The sequence below is a fragment of the Carcharodon carcharias genome, chromosome 1 (assembly GCF_017639515.1).
Source record: "Carcharodon carcharias isolate sCarCar2 chromosome 1, sCarCar2.pri, whole genome shotgun sequence".
NCBI lineage: Eukaryota > Metazoa > Chordata > Chondrichthyes > Lamniformes > Lamnidae > Carcharodon > Carcharodon carcharias.
Genome location: NC_054467.1, coordinates 149,774,300 through 149,793,807, shown reverse-complemented (window position 1 = coordinate 149,793,807; position 19,508 = coordinate 149,774,300). Strand labels below are relative to the sequence as shown.

At 41.8% G+C, this 19,508-nt stretch overlaps 1 protein-coding gene across 12 annotated transcripts in view; it reads left to right on the top strand.

Moving 5' to 3' along the window:
- The window catches only part of fryl (furry homolog, like), a 634,639-nt gene that overhangs the window by 139,641 nt on the left and 475,490 nt on the right, over positions 1-19,508 (top strand). Inside the window, exon 1 of one of the 12 annotated variants that reach the window (XM_041198424.1) lies at positions 17,387-17,663. The exons of the other annotated variants lie outside the window; for them this stretch is intronic. Within the exon in view, the coding sequence (XP_041054358.1) occupies positions 17,591-17,663 (73 nt within the window). The 5' untranslated portion in view covers positions 17,387-17,590. Of the gene's footprint in view, positions 1-17,386; positions 17,664-19,508 lie in introns of those variants that run through there. 12 annotated transcript variants of the gene reach the window in all.

Here is a 19,508-nt window from a genome sequence, read left to right as displayed (position 1 = left end):
GGATCAAAGCCCAAACATTTCATAACCATAGTATTATCTCCACAATCATATCAAAAAGCTCAGTTTATTATTCATTAAAAAGGTTACATTCACTGCATTTCCTCCTATTCCTGCATGTCATTGTAAGACAGGAAGAATGTAGATGGGTATTGATTTTTTTGGGGGGGGGAGAGAAGCTGGCAGATTGAAGAAGAAACATAAATGGTGCAATCAGTCTCCCTGGGGAGAGTGGAGGAGGTTCAGGCCTTGCAATTCAGTCTCCTGTGAGTTGCCAACTCAATGTAATCCCGTTGTGCCGAAGCCTAGGTCAAGGGCTGTGGGCTGTCAATGTGACATTTTCTAAAGGCGTAGCTTTTCATTTTCCTTCCCTTTCCCTGACCTCGAGCAGCATTGAAACCGCAGACCCAGCTGATGCTACTGCTTCCTTTTCTGGGGTGTTGGGACGTTCCTCATAAAGAGAGAGAGAGAAAGACGGAGACAATAAACAGCTGGTGTGGGCACCACTTCTCCCTTTAGCTTGTGGAATCTTTTGAAAACCATGTTAGGTGCGCCAGGCAGGCCTGGTTTAGTAGAAAGTAAGCCCCTGAGAAACAATACCCATAAGACCTAGAAGCAGAAGTAGGCCATTTGGCCCATTGAGTCTGCTCCATCATTCAATGAGGTCATGGCTGATCTGATAATCCTCAACTCCACTTTCCTGCCTTTTCCCCATAACCCTTGATTCCCTGATTAAAAATCTGTCTTATCTCAGCCTTGAATATACTTAACGACTCAGCCTCTACAGCCCTCTCTGGTAAAGAATTCCACAGATTCACTACTATCTGAGAGAGGAAATTCCTCCTCCTCTGTCTTAGATGGGTGACCCCTTAGTCTGAGATTATGCCCTCTGGTCCTAGACTCTCCCACAAGGGGAAACCTCTCAGCATCTAACCTGTCAAGCCCCTGAAGAATCTTATATGTTTAATAAGGTCACCTCTCATTCTTTTAAACTCCAACGAGCACAGGCCCAACCTACTCAACCTCTCCTCATAAGAAAATCCCTCCATACCTAGTAAACCTTCTCTGGATTGCCTCCAATGCCAGTATATCTTGCCTTAGACAACGGGGCCAAAACTGTTCACAGTATTCTAGGTGTGGTCTAATTAGTTCCTTGTATAGTTTTAGCTAGACTTCCCTATTTTTATACTCCATTCCCTTTGAAATAAAGGCCGACATTCCATTTGCCTTACCTATTACCTGCTGAATTTGTATGCTAGCTTTCTTGTGATTCATGGATGAGGACTCCCAAATCCCTCTCTGCTGCAGCTTTCTGCAGTCTTTCTCCATTTAAATAATATTCAGCTCCACTATTCTTCCTGCCAAAGTGCACAACCTCACATTGTCCCACATGATATTCCAATGCTAAGTTTTTTCCCACTCACTTAACTTGTCTATATTCCTCTGTAGACTCCGTGTCATCCTCATCACTTGTCTTCCTACCTATTTTTGTGTCATCCGCAAACTTGGCGATAGTACATTCACTTCCCTCATCTAAGTCAATAATATATATTGTAAATAATTGTGGTCCCAGCACTGATCACTGTGGCACTCCGCTAGTTACAGGTTGCCATCCTGAAAATGCCCCCCTTATCCCAACTCTTTGTCTTCTATTAGTTAGCCATTCCTCTATTCATGTTAATATACTACCCCCAACACCATGGGCTCTTATCTTATTAAGTAGCCTTATGTGTGATACCTTATCGAGCGGCCTTTTGGAAACCAAATATATTACATCTATTGGTTTCTTTTTATCTATCCTGCTTGTTACCTCGAAGAATTCTAGTAAATTTGTCAGGCATGATTTCCCCTTCATAAGCCAAGCTGACTCTGCTTGATTATATTATGCATTTCCTTGTGCTCTGCTGTGACATCCTCTAACATTTTCCCAATGATGGTTGTTAAGCTATCTGGCCTATAGTTACCGGTTTTTTGTCTCCCTCCCTTTTTCATTAAGGGTGTTATAGTGGCAGTTTTCCAATCCTCTGGCACTTTCCAGAACCTAAGGACTCTTGGAAGATTACTACCAGTACATCAACTATCTCCTTCCAATGCTACTTCCTTTAATAACCCAGGATGCAACCCATCAGGTCCAGGAGACCTTTCAGCCTCTAGCCCCATTAGTTTCCTATTACTTTTTCCCTAATGATAGTTATTGTATTTATTTCCTTCCCCTCCCGCCTTTTGCTCCCTGATTATTTAGTACTTTTGGAATGCTATTAGTGTCTTCTACTGTGAAGACTGAAGCGAAGTATTTATTTAACTCCTCTGCCATTTCCTGGTTCCACATTATTCTTTCCCTAGCCTCATTCTATAAGGGGCCTTTGTTCACTTTGGCATATCTTCCTTTATTTTTTTTTTATATATATAATATATCGTTATTTTTTGGTCATCTTTCGTTGATTTTTAAAACTTTCCCAATCCTCTGGCTTACCAGTAATCTTTGCCACATTGTTTTTTTTTTCTTTCAATTTGATACTGTCCTTAACTTCCTTGGTTAACTATGTTTGCTTTCCTAGAATCCTCCTTCTTCACTGGGATATATCTTTGTTGCGAATCATGAACTATTTTCTTAAATGCCTGCCATTGTTCATCAATCGTCTTTTCTGCTAAACTCATTTCCCAGTCCACTCCAGCCAACTCTGTCCTCGTTCTTTTGTAATTAACCTTATTTAAGTTTATCAAAGTTGTTTCCAACCCAAGTTTCCCACTCTCAAACTGAATGCTAAATTCTACCACATTATGGTCACTGTTTCCGAGGGGATCCTTTACTCTAAGATCATTTATTAAACCTGCCTCATTACACATTACTAGATCCAAAATAGCCTGATCCCTGGTTGTGTCCATAACATATTGTTCTAGGAAGCTGTCCTGAATACACTCTATGAATTCTTGCTTGTGGCTATCTTTGCCAATTTGATTTTCCCAATGTACATGAGTCACCCATAATTAATGTACTACCTTTTTTACATGCCCTCATTATTTCCTGATTTATTCTCTGTCCTACAGTATAGTTACTGTTAGGGGGCCTACAGACTATTCCCACCAGTGCCATCTTCTCCTTGTTGTTTCTTACTTCCACCCATATGGATTCTACATATTCTGATCCAAAATCCTTTCTTGCTATTGTATTTATTCCATCCCATATTAACAAAGCTACCCCACCACCCTTTCCTTCCTGCCTGTCCTTTTGAAAAGTCACATATGCCTGAATATTTAGTTCCCAGCTTTGATCTCCTTGTAACCATGTCTCCATAATGGACATAAGATCATACTCGTTAGGTGGCATAGTGGTATTGTCACTGACTAGTATTCTAGAGACCCAGGGTAATGCTCTGGGGACCTGGGTTTGATTCCCACCATGGCAGATGATGAAATTTGAATTCAATAAAAATCTGGAATTAAAAGTTTGATGATGGCCATGTAAAAACCCATCTGGTTCACTAATGCCTTTTAGGGAAGGAAAACTGCCAACATGTGGCTCCAGACCCACAGCAATGTGGTTGACTGTTAAAATGGTGTCCACAATGGCACAAATAAATGCTGACCTAGCCAGCGATGCCCATATACCATGAACGAATAAAATAAAAATTTCAATTTATGGCGTTAATTCATTTGTTTTGTTTTGAATACCACGCATTTAAATAGCCATTAATTTTGCCTTTTTACCACTTTTTCCCCCTTTGACCCTATTTGCTGCTGTTATTTTATGTTTGTACACTCTGTCCCTTCCTGTCACATTCTAGGTATCCTTACCTAAATAGCTGCCCTGCAATGCTGCCATATCCTTTTGCTTTGTAAGCCTATGTATCCCCTCTCCAGAATCCTCCCCCACTACCCCCTATTTAGTTTAAAGCCCTCCCTACAGCCCTAGTTATTCAATTCACCAGTATACTGGTCCCAGCATGGTTCAAGTGAAGCTCATGCTACCGGAACAGCTCCCTTCTACACCAGTACTTGTGCCAGTGCCCCATGAACTGAAACCCATTCCTCCCACACCAATCTTTGGGCCATGCATTTAACTGCTTGACTTTATTTACCTTATGCCAGTTTGCCTGTGACTCAGAGTAATCCTGAGATTATTACCTTGGAGGTTCTGCTTTTTAATTTAGTTCCTAACTGTTCAAATTCTTTCAGCAGGACTTCCTTTCTAGTCCCATCAATGTCGTTGGTACTAATATGGATGATGACAACTGGATCCCTTCCCTCCTACTCCAAGTTCCTCTCCAGCCCTGATGGGATGTCCTTAACCTTGGCACCAGGCAGGCAACAGCCTTTGGGGCTCATGCTCATGGCTGCAGAGAACAGTATCTAATATCCCTAATTATACTGTCTCCTACCACTACTATGTTTCTATTTCCTCCCCCACTTGAATGGCTCCCTGTACCACAATGCCATTGTCAGTTCACTCATCCTCCCTGCAGTCCCTGCTCTGCTCCACCCAACTTGGAAGAATCTTGTAATTGTTGGACAGTTGCAGGGGCTGCAGCTCCTCGAACACTACCACCTGGGTCCCCACCTGCCTCACCTGAATTCACAGCTTCCTGTCCCTGATCACAGACCAAATTTGAGTTACCTAATCTGTAGGATGTGACTGCCTCCTGGAGCAAAGCTTCCAGGTAACTTTCCCCCTCCCTGATATGGCGCAATGTCTGCAGCTCGAACTCCAGCTCCTCAACTTGGACCTGAGGTCCCTTGAACTGCAAACACTTAGTACAGATGTGTTCGCTGTGGATCACTTTGGTGTCCAGCAGCTCCCACATGCTGCAGCAGCAATACATCACCTGTCCTGCCATCACTGTCATATTTTATTTACTTTATTAATTAATTACTCTAGTATGCCTGCTCTTTACACTTGCAGCATCACCTTGCTGCAATTATACAGGGCCTTGGTGAGACCACACCTGGAACATTGTGTGCAGTTTTGGTCTCCTTATCTGAGGAAGGATGTACTTGTTACAGAGGGTGTGCAGCAAAGGTTTACCAGATTGATTCCTGGGATGGTGGGACTGACGTGAGGAGAGATTGAGCCGATTAGGATTATATTTGCTGAGCTCAGAAGAATGAGGGAGGAATTTTATAGAAACCTATAAATTCTAACAGGACTAGACAGGATAGATGCAGGAAGTATGTTCCCAATGGTGGGGGAGTCCAGAACCAGGGGTCATGTTCTGAGGATACAGGGTAGACCATTTAGGATTGAGATGAGGAGAAATTTCTTCAACTGGAGAGTAGTGAGCCTGTGGAATTCACTATGCAAGAGAGTAGTTGAGGCCAAAACATTGTATGTTTTCAAGAAGGAGTAAGATATAGCTCTTGGGGCGAAAGGGATCAAAGGATATGTGGAGAAAGTGGGAGGCTATTGAGTTGGATGATCAGCCATGATCATGATGAATGGCCTATTCCTGCTCCTATTTTCTATATTTTCTAGTTTTTTCTGTGTAAACGCGTGCTCCTAGCCAAGCTGTTTCAGTGCAACTGCATGCTGGCATCTACCTGACAATGTGGGAAGTTTCCCAGATATGTCCTGTCCACAAAAAGCTGGACGAATCCAATCTACTCGTTTGCCATCCCATCTGTTCTGTCTCAATCATCAGCAAAATGATGGAAGGTGTCATTGACAGTGCTAACAAGAAGCACTTACTCAGCAATAAACTGCTCAGCTTGGGTTCCACCAAGGTCACTTGCTCCTGACTTCATTACAGCCTTGGTTCTAACGTGGATTTCCAGAAGTGAGGTGAGAGTGACTATCAGTACAGCATTTGACAGTGTGGCATCAAAGAGCCCTATCAAAATTTAAATTTGTGGGAACAGAGAAGGAACACTCCACTGGATGGAGGCATACCTAGCACAAAGGGCAATGGTTGTGGGTTGTTGGAGGCCAATTATCTCAGCCCCAGGATATTGATGCAAGAGTTCCTCAGGGTAGTGTCCTAGGCCCAACTATCTTTAACTGCTTCAACAATGATCTTCCCTTCAACACAAGGTCACAAGTGGGGATGTTCTATGATTGCACTGTACCATTAGTGGCTCCTCAGAGACTGAAGTAGTTCATATGCACCCACATGCAACAATACCTGGACGGAATTCAGGCTTGTGCTGATCAGTGGCAAGTAACATTTGTGCCACCAAAGTGCCAGGCATTGACCATCTCCAGCAAGAGACAATCTAATCATCCTTTTGGCGTTCAGTGTTGTTACTGAATCCCCAAGCATCCACATCTTGGGGGTTATCATTGACCAGAAATTGAACTGGACCAGCCACATAAATAGTGTGGCCATAAGAGTAGCTCAGAGGCTGACTGTTCTGTGGCGAGAAATTCATTTCTTGACTCCCAAGGCCTGACCACCACCTACAAGGCACAAGTCAGGAGTGTGATGGAATACTCTCCACTTTCCTGCAAGAATGTGGCTCCAACAACACACAAGAAGCTCGCCACCATCCAGGACAAAGCAGCTCACTTGATTGGCACCTCATCCACCACCATAAACTTTAATTCCCTCTATCACCGATGCACAGTGGCAGCAGTGTGTACCATCTATAAGATGCATTGCAGCTTCTCACCAAGGTTCCTTTGACAGCATCTTCCAAACCTGTGACGTTTCCCACCTAGAAGGACCAGAGCAGCAGACACATGGGAACACAACCATCTGCAAATTCCCCTCCAAACCGCACACCATCCTGACTTGGAAATATATTGGAGTTTCTTCACTGTCGCTGGATCAAAATCTTGGAACTCCCTCCCTAACAGCACTGAAGACGTACCTACCCCACATGGACTGCACTGGTTTAGGAAGGTGGCTCACCACCATCTTCGCAAGGGCACTTTGAGATGGACGGCAAATGTTGGATTTGCCATAGACCCTGAAATCCCATGAATGAATTTAAAAAAACTTAAGGCAGCTGGAATGCAAAAGGGTGGGAATTATATGAAAGTTGTATATAGTTCTGCTTAGACTGGATTTGGAGTTTTGCATTCAGTTATGGGCATAGCATCATTTTTGTTGTTCGAGTGGGTGCAGTGCACACTTAGCAGAATGATACTGGAGCTAAAAATGTTAAGTTCTGATGTCAGGTTGCAAGAACTAGACTCCTGTTTCTTTGAGTACGGAAGATTAAGAGATGATCTGATTTGAGGCGTTTAAGATCATTAAAGGATTGAAAGGGTATATAGAGAACAATCCCCTCAGGTAGGGGAGTCCAGAACCATGGGGCATAACCTTAAAATTAGAACTAAGCTGTTAAGGAATGATGTCAAGAAGCACCACTTCTCACACTCTTGTGAAATCTTGAATGCTTTCCCCCAAAAAGCTGTTGAGGCTTGGTCAATTGAAAGCTTAAAATCCGAGATTTTACTTTTCTTCGTTGGTTCATTGAATGTGGGCGTCACTAACGAGGCCAGTATTTATTGCCCATCCCTAATTGCTCCAACCAAGTGGCTTGCTGTGCCATTTCAGAGGGTATTTAAGAGTCAACCACATTGCTGTGGTTCTGGAGTCACATGCAGGCTAGACCAGGTAAGTATAGCAGATTTCCTTCTCTAAAGGACATTGGTGAAACAGATAGCTTTATGACAGTGAAGGGTAGGTATTAAGGGATAAGGAGCAGAGGTGACTGAGTGGAATTGAGCTACGGATGAGCCATAATCTTGTTGAATGGCAGAACAGATTTGACAGGCTGAATGGCTTACTCCCTGTTCCTATTTTCCATGTCTAACATTGGGAGAATAATCTTTGAAACATAATTTCTTAAGAAGTAGTATTGCATTTAGTAGGTCCAAATCAGAAGTAGTTATGTGGTTGCATAACTTTGTAGTGCCCATTGTGACTTTTCAAAAGATTAATTTTGGAAATTTTGTAGCAAAATATTTCAACACAGCATACTTTCCTAGCGGAGCTTCAACTTTGTAATTATTGAGTTTATTGCTTTTTACTTTGAGATGGATCAATCATATCCCAGAAACAAGGGGTTTAAAGAGTGAGCGTTTTCACCCACAGCAACCGTAAATGACATTTATCTCCTCGGACTGGCTGAAAAGATTTTATTATTTTGGTGAATTTCACAAAAAATATGAGAGCTAACTAAACATATTAAACTTAGATAAAAGCAAAAACTGCGGATGCTGGAAATCCAAAACAAAAACAAAAATACCTGGAAAAACTCAGCCGGTCTGGCAGCATCCTCTCCGCAGATGCTGCCAGACATATTAAACTTAGATACGGCCCACTAAATTTTTTATTATTCTTTCAGGGGATTTGGTGTTGCACGCTAGGCCAGCATTTATTCTCATCCGTAATTGCCTTTGAGAGATGGTGGTGAGCTGCCACATGTTAGTGAGACATTTCTAAAAATTGATTTGAACTAAATGGCGGTAACCCTAAATTTTCATCCATGTTCTCAACAGTGGATGCTTTGTCTACTGTAATTTACCTCTGCATTTAATAGATAGAGAAAATGTTTATTGTCTTGCATGCTCCTAACAATTTGAGATTATCACTTGAATATTTCAAGACTTGCATAATTTGTGATCTTTCATATCCCAGGAATCAGCCTAGTTAACCTTCTCTGAACAACTATGCTGGAACTGTATAAAGTGCTGGTAAGGCCACAGCTGGAGTATTGTGTGCAGTTCTGGAATCTGTATTATAGGAAGGATGTGACTGCACTAGAGAGATTGTAGGGGACGTTTACCAGGATGTTGTCTGGGCTGGAGAGTTTTGATTATGAGGAGAGATTGGATAGACTGGGGTTATTTTCTCTGGAGCAGAGGAGATTGAGGGGGGGCCATGATTGATGTGTATAAAATTATGAGGAGCATAGATAGGGGAGACAGGAAGGAACCTTTCCCCTTGGCAGAGGGATCAATAACCGGGGGCCATAGACTTAAGGTAAGGGGCAGGAGGTTTAGAGGGGATGTGAGAAAAATTTTTTTCATCCAGAGGGTGGTGGGAATCTGGAGCTCACTGCCTGAAAGGGTGGTAGAGGCAGAAGCCCTCATAACATTTAAGAAGTATTTGTATGTGCACTTGCGATGCCATGGCATACAAGGTTATGGGCCTAGTGCTGGAAAATGGAATTAGAATAGTTAGGTACTTGTTTGACCAGTGCAGACTCAATGGGCCAAAGGGTCTTTTTCTGTGCTATAGACCTCTATGACTCTATAAGTGTAAGTCAAAATTGATCTCAGCAGCCAAGTCTCTAACCTAGTCATTTTCCTTATATGTAAACAACAGCACCTTGTATTTATATAGGCTGGAATTTTCTAGCTCCTCGCCTGTGGGATCTTCTAGTCCCGCTGATAATGAATGGAGATTTCAGTGGCTCGCTGGCTCCACCAAGGGAAACCGGGGAGGGGGGAACTGGAAAATTTCAGCTGTAGTGTCTTTAATGTAATGAAACAGCCCAGTGTATTTCACAGGAACATTATAAAAAAAGGTATGACACTGAGCCATGTAAGAAGATATCAGTCAGATGACCAAAAGCTTGGTGAGAGGTCAGCTTAAAGGAGGAAAGTGAGATAGAGAGGTAGAGATATTTAGGGAGTGTATTCCAGAGCTTGGGACCTCAGGAACTGAAGGCATGGCCAACAATGGTGGGGAAATTAAAATTGGGGACACACAAGAGGTCAGAATTAGTGTGTTCTGTGCCTGCAGGAGATGACAGATGGGTACTGGCAAGACCATGGAGGGATTTGTAAACAACTTATATAAATAAACCTTTAATGTAATGAAATTTCTCAAGGCATTTAACAAGGATGAACATTTTAAAATTTAAATGTTACTTGACTGGGAGCTAGTATAGGTCAGTGAGCACAGGGGTGATAGGGGTATGGGACTTGCTGCGAATTAAGACATTAGCAGCAGAGTTTTGGATGACTTCAAATTTACGAAGGGTAGAATGTGGGCAACCAGTCGGCAGTGCGTTGGAATTGTCAAGTCTAGAGGTAATGAAGGCATGTATAATGGTTTCAGCAGTAGATGAGCTGAGTCGGGCGAAGTTTTGTGATATTACAGAGGTGGAAATAGGTAGCCATAGTGATGGCACAAATATGAGGTCGGAATCTCATCTTGGGATTGGTGAAATGTTGATTGCAAAGATTGCAAACAGACTGGCTTAATATCATACTGCCAGGGAGAGAGAGTTGGTAGCTAGGGAACTGAGTTTGGAGTGGGAACTGAAAACAATGGTTTCAGTCTTCTCAATATTTAATTGGAGGAAATTTCTGCTCATCTAGTACTGGATGTTGGCTAAGCAGTCTGATAATTTGCCAGAGTGGAGGAGTCAAGAGAGGTGGGAGTGAGATAGAGCTGAGTGCTTTGATTGTACATGTGAAAACTAACGCTGTGCTTTCAGATGATGCTATTGAGGGGCAGGACATAGATGAGAAATAGGAGGGGGCCAAGGATAGATCCTTGGGGTGGGACACCGGAGTTAATTGTGTGGGAGGAAGAAGAGAAGCCATTGCTTGTGATTCTCTGGCTACAATTAGATAAGAATGGAACCAGGTGAGAGCAGTTGCACCCAGCGAGATGAGATTGGAGAACCGTTGGAGGAGGATGTTGTGGTCAACAATGTCAAAGGCTGCAGACAGGTTGAGAAGGGCAAGGAGGGAAAGTTTACCTTTATCACAATCACATAGGATGTCATATGTGACTTTGGTATGAGTTATTTTGTCACTGGCAGAGGAAAACCTGATTTGAGAGATTCAAACATGGAGTTCTGGGAAAGATGGGAATGGATTTGGGAGATGCCAACACATTCAAGGACTTTGGAGAAGAAAGGTAGGTTAGAGATAGGGCAGCAGTTTGCAACAATGGGGCTGTTTAGGATTGGCTTTTTTGAAGGGAGAGGTGATGACGGCAGATTTAAAGGAGAGGGACAACAGCTGAGAAGAATGAACTGTTCACAATATCAGCTAACATGTCAGGTGGGGAAGTTGGGTGATTAGCAGTTTAGTGGGAATAGGACTGAGGGACCGGGAGGCAGGTGTCATGGACAAGATGAGCTCAGATGGCCTGAGGGTGTTGAAATTTGTTCATTTGTCTATGTATTGGTAAAATATTTGTAGCAAACACAGAAATGCATAAGGCTACCCAAGAAAGAATTGTATTGGAGAGGAAATGGTGTTGAATAAATACTCCCTTTAAAGTGAGAAGTTTTTAAAAACTAACTGGCAAGCTTGTACTCAAGTTGTGTTCAAGCACTAAGATTGACTTCAGGACTGGGTAGGCTACTAATTCTCCATTTCGATCGATACGGCTACAGTAATTGGGCCTGCTGAGCATTTGGGCGGCAGGCAGACATGGCAAACCTCTAATTTTTTTATTACAAAGTATGGAGAATAGTTTTGTTTATTCATTCACAGGTTGTGGGTTTCGCTGGCCAGGTCAGCATTTATCGCCCATCCCGAGATGCTGTTGAGAAGGAAGTGATGAGCTGCCTTCTTGAACCACTGCAGTCCATGTGGTGTAGGTACACCTACAGTGCTGTTAGGAAGGGAGTTCCAGGATTTTGACACAGCGACAGTGAAGGAGCGGTGATATATTTCCATGTCAGGATGGTGAATCGCTTGGAGGGGAACTTCCAGGTGGTGGTGTTCCCATCTATCTGCTGCCCTTGTCCATCTAGATGGTAGTGGTGGGTTTGGAAGGTGCTCTCTAAGGATCCTTGGTGAATTCCTGCAGTGCATCTTGTAGATCGTGTACACTGCTACTGAGAGTTAGTGGTGGAGGTAGTGAATGTTTGTGGATGTGGTACTAATCAAGCAAGCTGCTTTGTCCTGGATGTTGTCAAGCTTCTTCAGTGTTGTAGGAGCTGCACTCATCCCGGCAAGCGGGGATTATTTCATCACACTCCTGGCTTGTGCCTTGAAGATGGTGGACGGGCTTTGGGGAGTCAGGAGGTGAGTTACTTGTTGCATTAATCCTAGCCTCTGACCTGCTTTTGTAGCTACAGTATTTACGTGGCTAGTGCAGTTCAGTTTCTGGCCAGTGGTAACCCCCCAGGATGTTGATAGTGGGGGATTCAGAAATGGTAATGCCATTAAATGTCAAGGGGCGATGGTTAGATTCTCTCTTGTTGGATTTGGTCGTACATATGAATTTTCTTATCCATGTTCTGGGATCATGGAGATGAAATATATTCCCCCCACAGAGAATTGTATCTTCTTCATTAAATGTGAAATGTACAGGTGCAAGCGAATGTTAACGTCAAATTTTTCTGAGGTGAGAACTTGTTAATTGCTACATTTCAGTTATTATAATGTTTTATTGCCAATCCTCCTACTTCTAGCACTTGCATAAAATAGGTTGATGTTAGTTTAAAATTAACATCTTCAGATGTTTTCATAATTTTATGTAGGGACCAGCTGTTGGTCTGAAGCTTCCTACAGAAATAGGCCATGAGAATACTGAAACTTCAACAATACCTTAAAAAAAATAGCTATGCTATCAAGCTGCAACAAATATACACTTTGGTTTGGCTAGTGTATGCAAATTCATATGGTATTTATAATAAATTTAATCACAGTAAAAATAAGCTTCTCCATCTACTTCATGTGCATGAGTTGAACTTCACATGAATTGACTGACATGTATTCAAGAATGCACTTGCAAGTCTCAATTCCAAAATAATTTGAATTTAGAACGCTGTGAATTATTCAGATCAGTATTTCAAGAAAAATGCTATGATAAACGGTTTGAATCACAATGCTAATAAGCACCAGAGTGCCATCCCCCTTAAAATAGGAGCTTTCATTCCTGAACTGAGCTCTAGACAGGTTTGAATGTATAAATAAGCTTAAAGCATAACATTTCTACATTTGTATTTTCACAGCTGTGTGCTTGTTATATTCATTTCACTTTAAGTGAGAGATTATTAGTAGTCTTCTGTACATTATCCTTTTGAAGATTATTTTAACTTTTATATCAGTGTATTTTGTTTCATTTGAGTTGCTGAAATAGTCACTGAACTGACATAAAAATATGGTAGACAAATCCATTTAATTTTCTTTTCTCCATCACTTTTTGAAAAGATCTTTTTTTCTCTCCAAAATGCTGACTCATGCTGTGGTAAATTGTTAATCCTGTGATACCTCAACCAAGCGGCTATTCTTCATGTGTAACCCTAGATGTTAAGTGTTGGCAGGCTAATTGACTGTGGAAGAGGATAAGCTGAAACAAATACACACCTTGTCCAACATACAAACACACTGCCAGCAGAGATTCCTAGATAATGTTGAGGACAAATACTCAATTGTGTAGCATTTCTCCTGGTTTCCTGGGAATCAAACCTGAGGTTCAGTGCCTTCCGAGACATCAGGAGATCTGCGTGGCATTTTTGAGTCCAGTAATGAAGCTATTCACTTATAATCCATAACTGGAGAAGCAGGGGTTGTTCTCCTTAAGATAACAGGAGGTTGAGAGGAGATTTGATGGCGTTCTCCAAAATTGAGGTGTCCTGATTGCACAGACGGAGAGAACCTGCTGGTTGAAGGGTTGAGAACTAGAGGATACTGTTATAAGATGAATAGTTAAAGAATCAATGGTAACATTGGATTTTTTTGCAGTAAATGGTTAGGACCTGGAATGTACTGCCTGAGAATTTGGTGGAGGCAGATTTAATTTTGGCTTTCAAAAGGAAATTGGATAAGCACTTGAAGACAAATTTGCAGGGGAAGTGGGATTAGCGGAGTTGCTTTTGCAGACAACTGGCATAGACATGACATAACCATTCTTTGATCCTATTTTATGATTGTGTTCAGTTCTAATTACAATTCCACTGATAATGAAGCAGCCCATCTTAACATTCTGCAGTAACGGGTAAACATGCTACCTTGAGCTGAAAATAACAAGTAACATTTGCAAACACTAGGAAGTGACTACCTCCAACAAGAGAGAGTGTCATAACCACCCCTCTGGACTTGAGTGGCACCACTGTTGTCAAGCTGCTCACTTCCTGACCCCTGACCATCAAAATCTTGAAGTTCACCACTGACCAAAAGCTTCACTGAAACAGCCATATTAACAGTGTGGCTACCAGAACAGGGCAGAGGCTGAGTCCTCTGTGGCAATTAGCTCACCTGACTACTCAAGCTTCTCCAACATTTGCTTGGACCATTTGACTGGATGGGAGCAGTTGCTGCAACACTATAATATGTCCTGCCCATATGAGGCATGGCAACAAATCAATAAAATTACTGCATTAGTACCTCCTCGTCTTTTGACCTCTGCCACAAAGAAGGGCAAGACCGGCAACACCTTGGAAACACCGTTACCTCAGGTTACCCTCCAGGTCTCACACTCTGCTGACAAACATTGCTGCCTTCCCTAAATTACAATATTTTGGGGATAGTCAAACTACAGCAATGCTAGGGGAAGGCTATCACCTTTTCAGGCAACTAGGGAGTTCAATGTGTAACTTTGCTAGTGTCACACATTCCAAGAACAACAAATGTTTTAAAAGACTACCTACTTCCATCTCTAACATCACCTGTCTCCATCACTAACTCAGTTCAATTACTGCTTAAGTACTCATCCATGCTTTGGTTATCTCTTGATTTAGTTAATCCAATGCCCTTTCTAGCCTTCCCATCTTTAATTCTTTATAAACTGGAACTCATTCAAAACCCTGCTGCCCAGATCCTAACCTGCATCAAGTTCTCAGCCCTGTGTTCTGCGGCCTAAATTGGCTCCTGGTCCACCAACTACACAACTTTAAATTTCTCATCCTCCTGTTAAAATCATGGCGCCTCTTCTCCAGATTAGTGTAATCTATTAATGATCTAGAATAACAGACCAAAATTAATGTATCTGAGTTTGCTGACAAGACAAAGCTAAGTGGGAATACATGTTGTGAAGAGGACACAGAGACTGTGAAGAGAGGTAGGAAGACAGTTGCTTGCTAGTACAGAACTTGAATATTGCTGAAAAGAGAGACATGTTGACAAAGCTTTTTACCATGCAGTCATCAGAACAAATGCAAGAATGCCAAATTTCAAATGATCAAATTTATATTTATACCGGAGAAAATAGTGTTGATTGATTGGCAAGTTGACTCTGGCTGAGGCATTGCCGTGGAGAAAGAAATGGGGATCTATAGGCTCTCAAGCTCCCTGGTAATTCCAAAAAATCACAAGGCTTGAATGTATTCCTTTTGTTTGCAGAGACCAGGTCCCTGTGTATGAATATATGTCACTTCTAGCAAGTGTAAGTGAGCCATGTTACAAGCTCGACTGATTATCTTAAATTGGTTGTTTGTGTAGCCATTAGTACACTCAGGATTGTTCAGCAAGGTATTTTCCAATTATGGAATCACATATAAAAGTAGATGTTTTGGATTTTGCAAGCATGGCCTAGTTGAGTATGGTCTGCCTCTTACGAGCAACCAAAGGAACATGCTGATTCATTTGATTAGCTGATCTCTGGGATGTATGGCCGACACACCTGGCATCGTACTAGCACTGAAATTCATATACAACATTGCTCAATTGTGTGGTAAGCAGAATGTCTTTTTGGACTGATGGCAGCACCCTGCTAGTGGAAAATACCACTCACCTAGCCACTACATAGTAGCAGCATGATACAGACAGGTTAAGTGAGTGGATAACAGGGTGGCAGATGGCGTATAATGTGGACAACTGAGAGGTTATTCACTTTCATCGTAAGAATAGAAAAGCAGAATTTTTTTAAAATTTGTGAAACTTGTAACTGTTGATGTTCAGAGGAAATTGGGTATACTGTACAAGGAACCCAATGTTAGCATGCAGATACAGCAAGCAATTAGAAAAGCAAATGGCATGTTGGCCTTTGTTACAAGGGGATTGGAGTACAAGAATAAAGAAGTCTTGCTACAATTGTACAGGGCCTTGGTGAGTCCACATCTGGAATTAATGTGTGTGGTTTTGGTCTCCATGTTTAAGTAAGGATGTACTTGTGTTGGAGGCAATACAGCGCAAGTTCACTAGGTTGCTCCCTGGGATGAGGGTGTTGTCCAATGTTGAGAGGCTGGGTGAATTGGGCCTTTATTTCTGGAGTTTAGAAGAATGAGGAGTGATCTCATGGAAACATCCAAGAGTCGGAAGGGGCTTGATAGGACAGGCACTGAGGTTTTTCCCCTTTGTTGGGGAACCTAGAACAAGGGGGCACAGTTTCAGGATAAGAGGCCAATCTTTGAGGACTGAGATGAGGAGAAATTTCTTTTTGTTCCACCATTGACGTCCTTACCTTCAGCCATCTAAGTCCCACATTCTGAAAATTCCCTTCCCAAATCCCCCTTCCTCCCTACTTCGCTAACCTCCTTTAAGACCCTGTTTGAAATCCACCTTTTTGATCAGGCTTTTGGACACCTGTCCTATTGTCTCCATCCTTGAAACTCGGCATTACCTTTTGTCTCATTGTGCTCCTTTGAAGTAAGTGCCTTGGGGCGTTTTCCTGCATTAATATGCTTATTTAAAAGTTCTTATTGCCAGAAGCCGTTTGAATGGGAGTGAGGTGGGAGTATTTTTTCCTTTAATTGGACAATATTCTGGTAAAAATAAATTGCTTCTGTTGAATACTTGAAACGTTTATTTACGATTCAATTGCTGAGACAAAAATGTTGTTAAAATGGTGTGTATTATGTAGTTAAAAATCATCGAAGTAAAAACGTTTTCTGAGGGATTTAACATTGTAATCTATTTCTGTTCTACTGCAGTTGTGAAATATGAGAGAATTTGTTTGAGCAGATAGGCAGGAAAAATTGTTGTGAGGTAAGCTGACGTGCTGCACTATAGGCTGAAAAGCCACAGTGTTGATTGCATCACCCTAAACCCTCCCCCCCCCCCCCTCCCCCCAAGCAAAAGCCGGGCAGCTAGCATTATCTTTGGGAGATTAAGTGGGACGCTGTATCATGCGTCATCACAAGCATGCTGAGAAGTCGCTGATTATTGACTGGGTGGGCTGTGCTGCAGGAAGTAATGTACTGCTTTGAAGAGGTGCTGCAGCCAGGTTTTTCAGAAGCAAGTAGCGGCAAAGAATGTACTTCAGTGGTGACTTTGTGAAATGTTGCCCGTTGAACAAGGCAATGCGAGGAGATGTGCTTTGGTGGTTCCACTCTATGCGTTTGCATTTCTCTGGTAGCTAGAACTAAGCACTTGTTCTCAATAGTTCTGAGCGCCACCCTTCTGTACTGTATTTACCAACATCATAGGAAGCAGCTGGTAACAGTTGTTCGACTCAGCCATTAAAGACTACTCTTTGTGTGAATCATATGGTTCATTCTTTGCGGAAGGTACATATTGTTGTGCCCCGTGAAAGATGAAATTGTCCTTCAAACTACCCTCCATGTAGAGTAAGTTTTTTGGCTGGCTTGTGAGTTCATCTGCATTCAGCATTGCTGGAACTCAAAATGTGCGTCACATAGAAAGACTGCATGATAATGAGAAAGACACTTGAGGCCAGAACCGCTCTGCCTTTGAAAGGAGTCAGGGGACAGCAATTTGAGACGGAATAAACACACAGCCAGGGCAAACTGTTGTGGTAAATCATCTTGTTGCTGCTGCTCATCAAAAGGCATAATGTTAAGCCTACAGGATTCTGTGTTTTTTGAAATCGGCATCAAGTCTCTGTTGAAGTCTTGGAGTAGTAGCTGTAAGTAAAAAAAAATCTATATATGCAAATAATAAATGTGATCGTACCAAGTAAGGACTTGGTATTTAAGTATCTTAAGAGCTGTGAAAAATGGAAGAAAATTACCCTTAATGTGAGCCTATTAATTGCCGTTTTATTCATGGTGGATCTGTGGTGTCATTCCCTTTGCTGTAAATAAGCTGATATGCATTGATCTACAGGGTCACTGCATTCAATTATTTTAATTTATATAGAATACATTTTTTTCACTATCCTGCTACTGTGAGCAATATGTGGGGAGTGATTTGGGTTTTATTTCTATTGCAGTCATAGTATTGTACCTGATTTGGAGTGTTCTATTGCCTGTGATTTCAAATAAATTAATCATTAATTGTAATCAGTCAATATTTGTATGTCAGGTTAATTTTGTAGCAAGGAGTTAATGTTTTTATTGATGGAATGAAAATGATGCAGCACAGCTTACTCACCAGTAGGATATGATATGAAAGGTTCATAGATATGTGCCGCTAAGTTCTCTTTTGCAAAGCCAGATATAGAGCTATATCATTCCAGTGTTATGACCTGGCTTAGTGTACAGAATGTAAATGCATAGCTAGCTGCTGTTTGACTATAGTTTTGCTTTTTCTATTCAGCAGCAACAATGGAGTGCCATTAATATGGCTGGCTTTTGGTATGCACTCTTTCTGCCAACATTTTGAATGCTGGTAGTTCATACTTTTGTCAGGAACGTTATGTGAAACAGCTGTCTAGTTCTTGTATGTTGAAAGTGCCTTTGTTATCATTCCCACCCCTCAAACCAGCCCCCATCAGTGCCAAGAGCTTATGTGTAAAACTGCATGACAACTCCTGGTTGAAGCCTGATTACTGAAGTGCTCAAATATAAGAGAAATCTTACAGCACCCAGTCAGTGACAGTTTAGACACCAGATCAGGCAGCAGGAAATTGGATTAGAAACACTCTGACCACCCCCCCCCCCCCCCCCACCCCCAAAAAAATGTGGAAGTGAAGGTTGCGATATTGGTGGATCTGCCAGCCTATGGATGGAAAGTAACTTGCCCATTTGGAAGCTAACGACCCTAACCATTTGAGCTTATCCACTGTCAGCATTTCAAAGATGATTCTTTAGCAGTGGTTAGTTCTTTCAGTGTTGCACTCAAAAAATCTAGTAGGCCATACCTGTATACTGTATTAAGAAATCAGGTGATATAAGTGCTTTCAGCCGAATGACAAAATGATTTTGGATTTATTATGCTGTAAGTTTAACTCTTGGCTGAGAGGCGGGGGTGGGGGAACATTGCGAATGATGCATTGCTTCATTTGCTAACTGTCAGCCTGAGAGGAGATGATAGAGGAATTGGTAAACCAGATTGGGGCAATGATGGGGGAAAAAGGATCAAAAATATTTTGGTTAATGTTTGTCTTAACGAGGATTCTATGGATGCAATTGTATATTTGTAATGTTACAAAATTGCCATGGCTAGATTTTGTATATTTTACCTGAGTTCTCATATTTAATTTGGAAACTGCAGTGATTGAAAATATTTTTAAGCATTCCTTAGTTAATCTACATGAGGTGTTCTTGAGAGATCTAGTAAAAGTACTCATCCTTTTCTTTAATTTCCAAATGATTCAGACATATTTGTTTCCTAGGGATGCTAGTAGAAACTGGGATTTCAATTGTTAAATGCAGCAAGCTTCTGATCAGCCAGGAGAGTGGGGATAAGTAACAAGTAGAGTTTAGGCACTCAACGTGGGGAGAAAGGGTAAGTCCTGATGACTGGGTTTACCCACTTCATTACAGTTAGTTCTAACATGACATTGGAAGACAGCAAGAAGCAGCTCGGC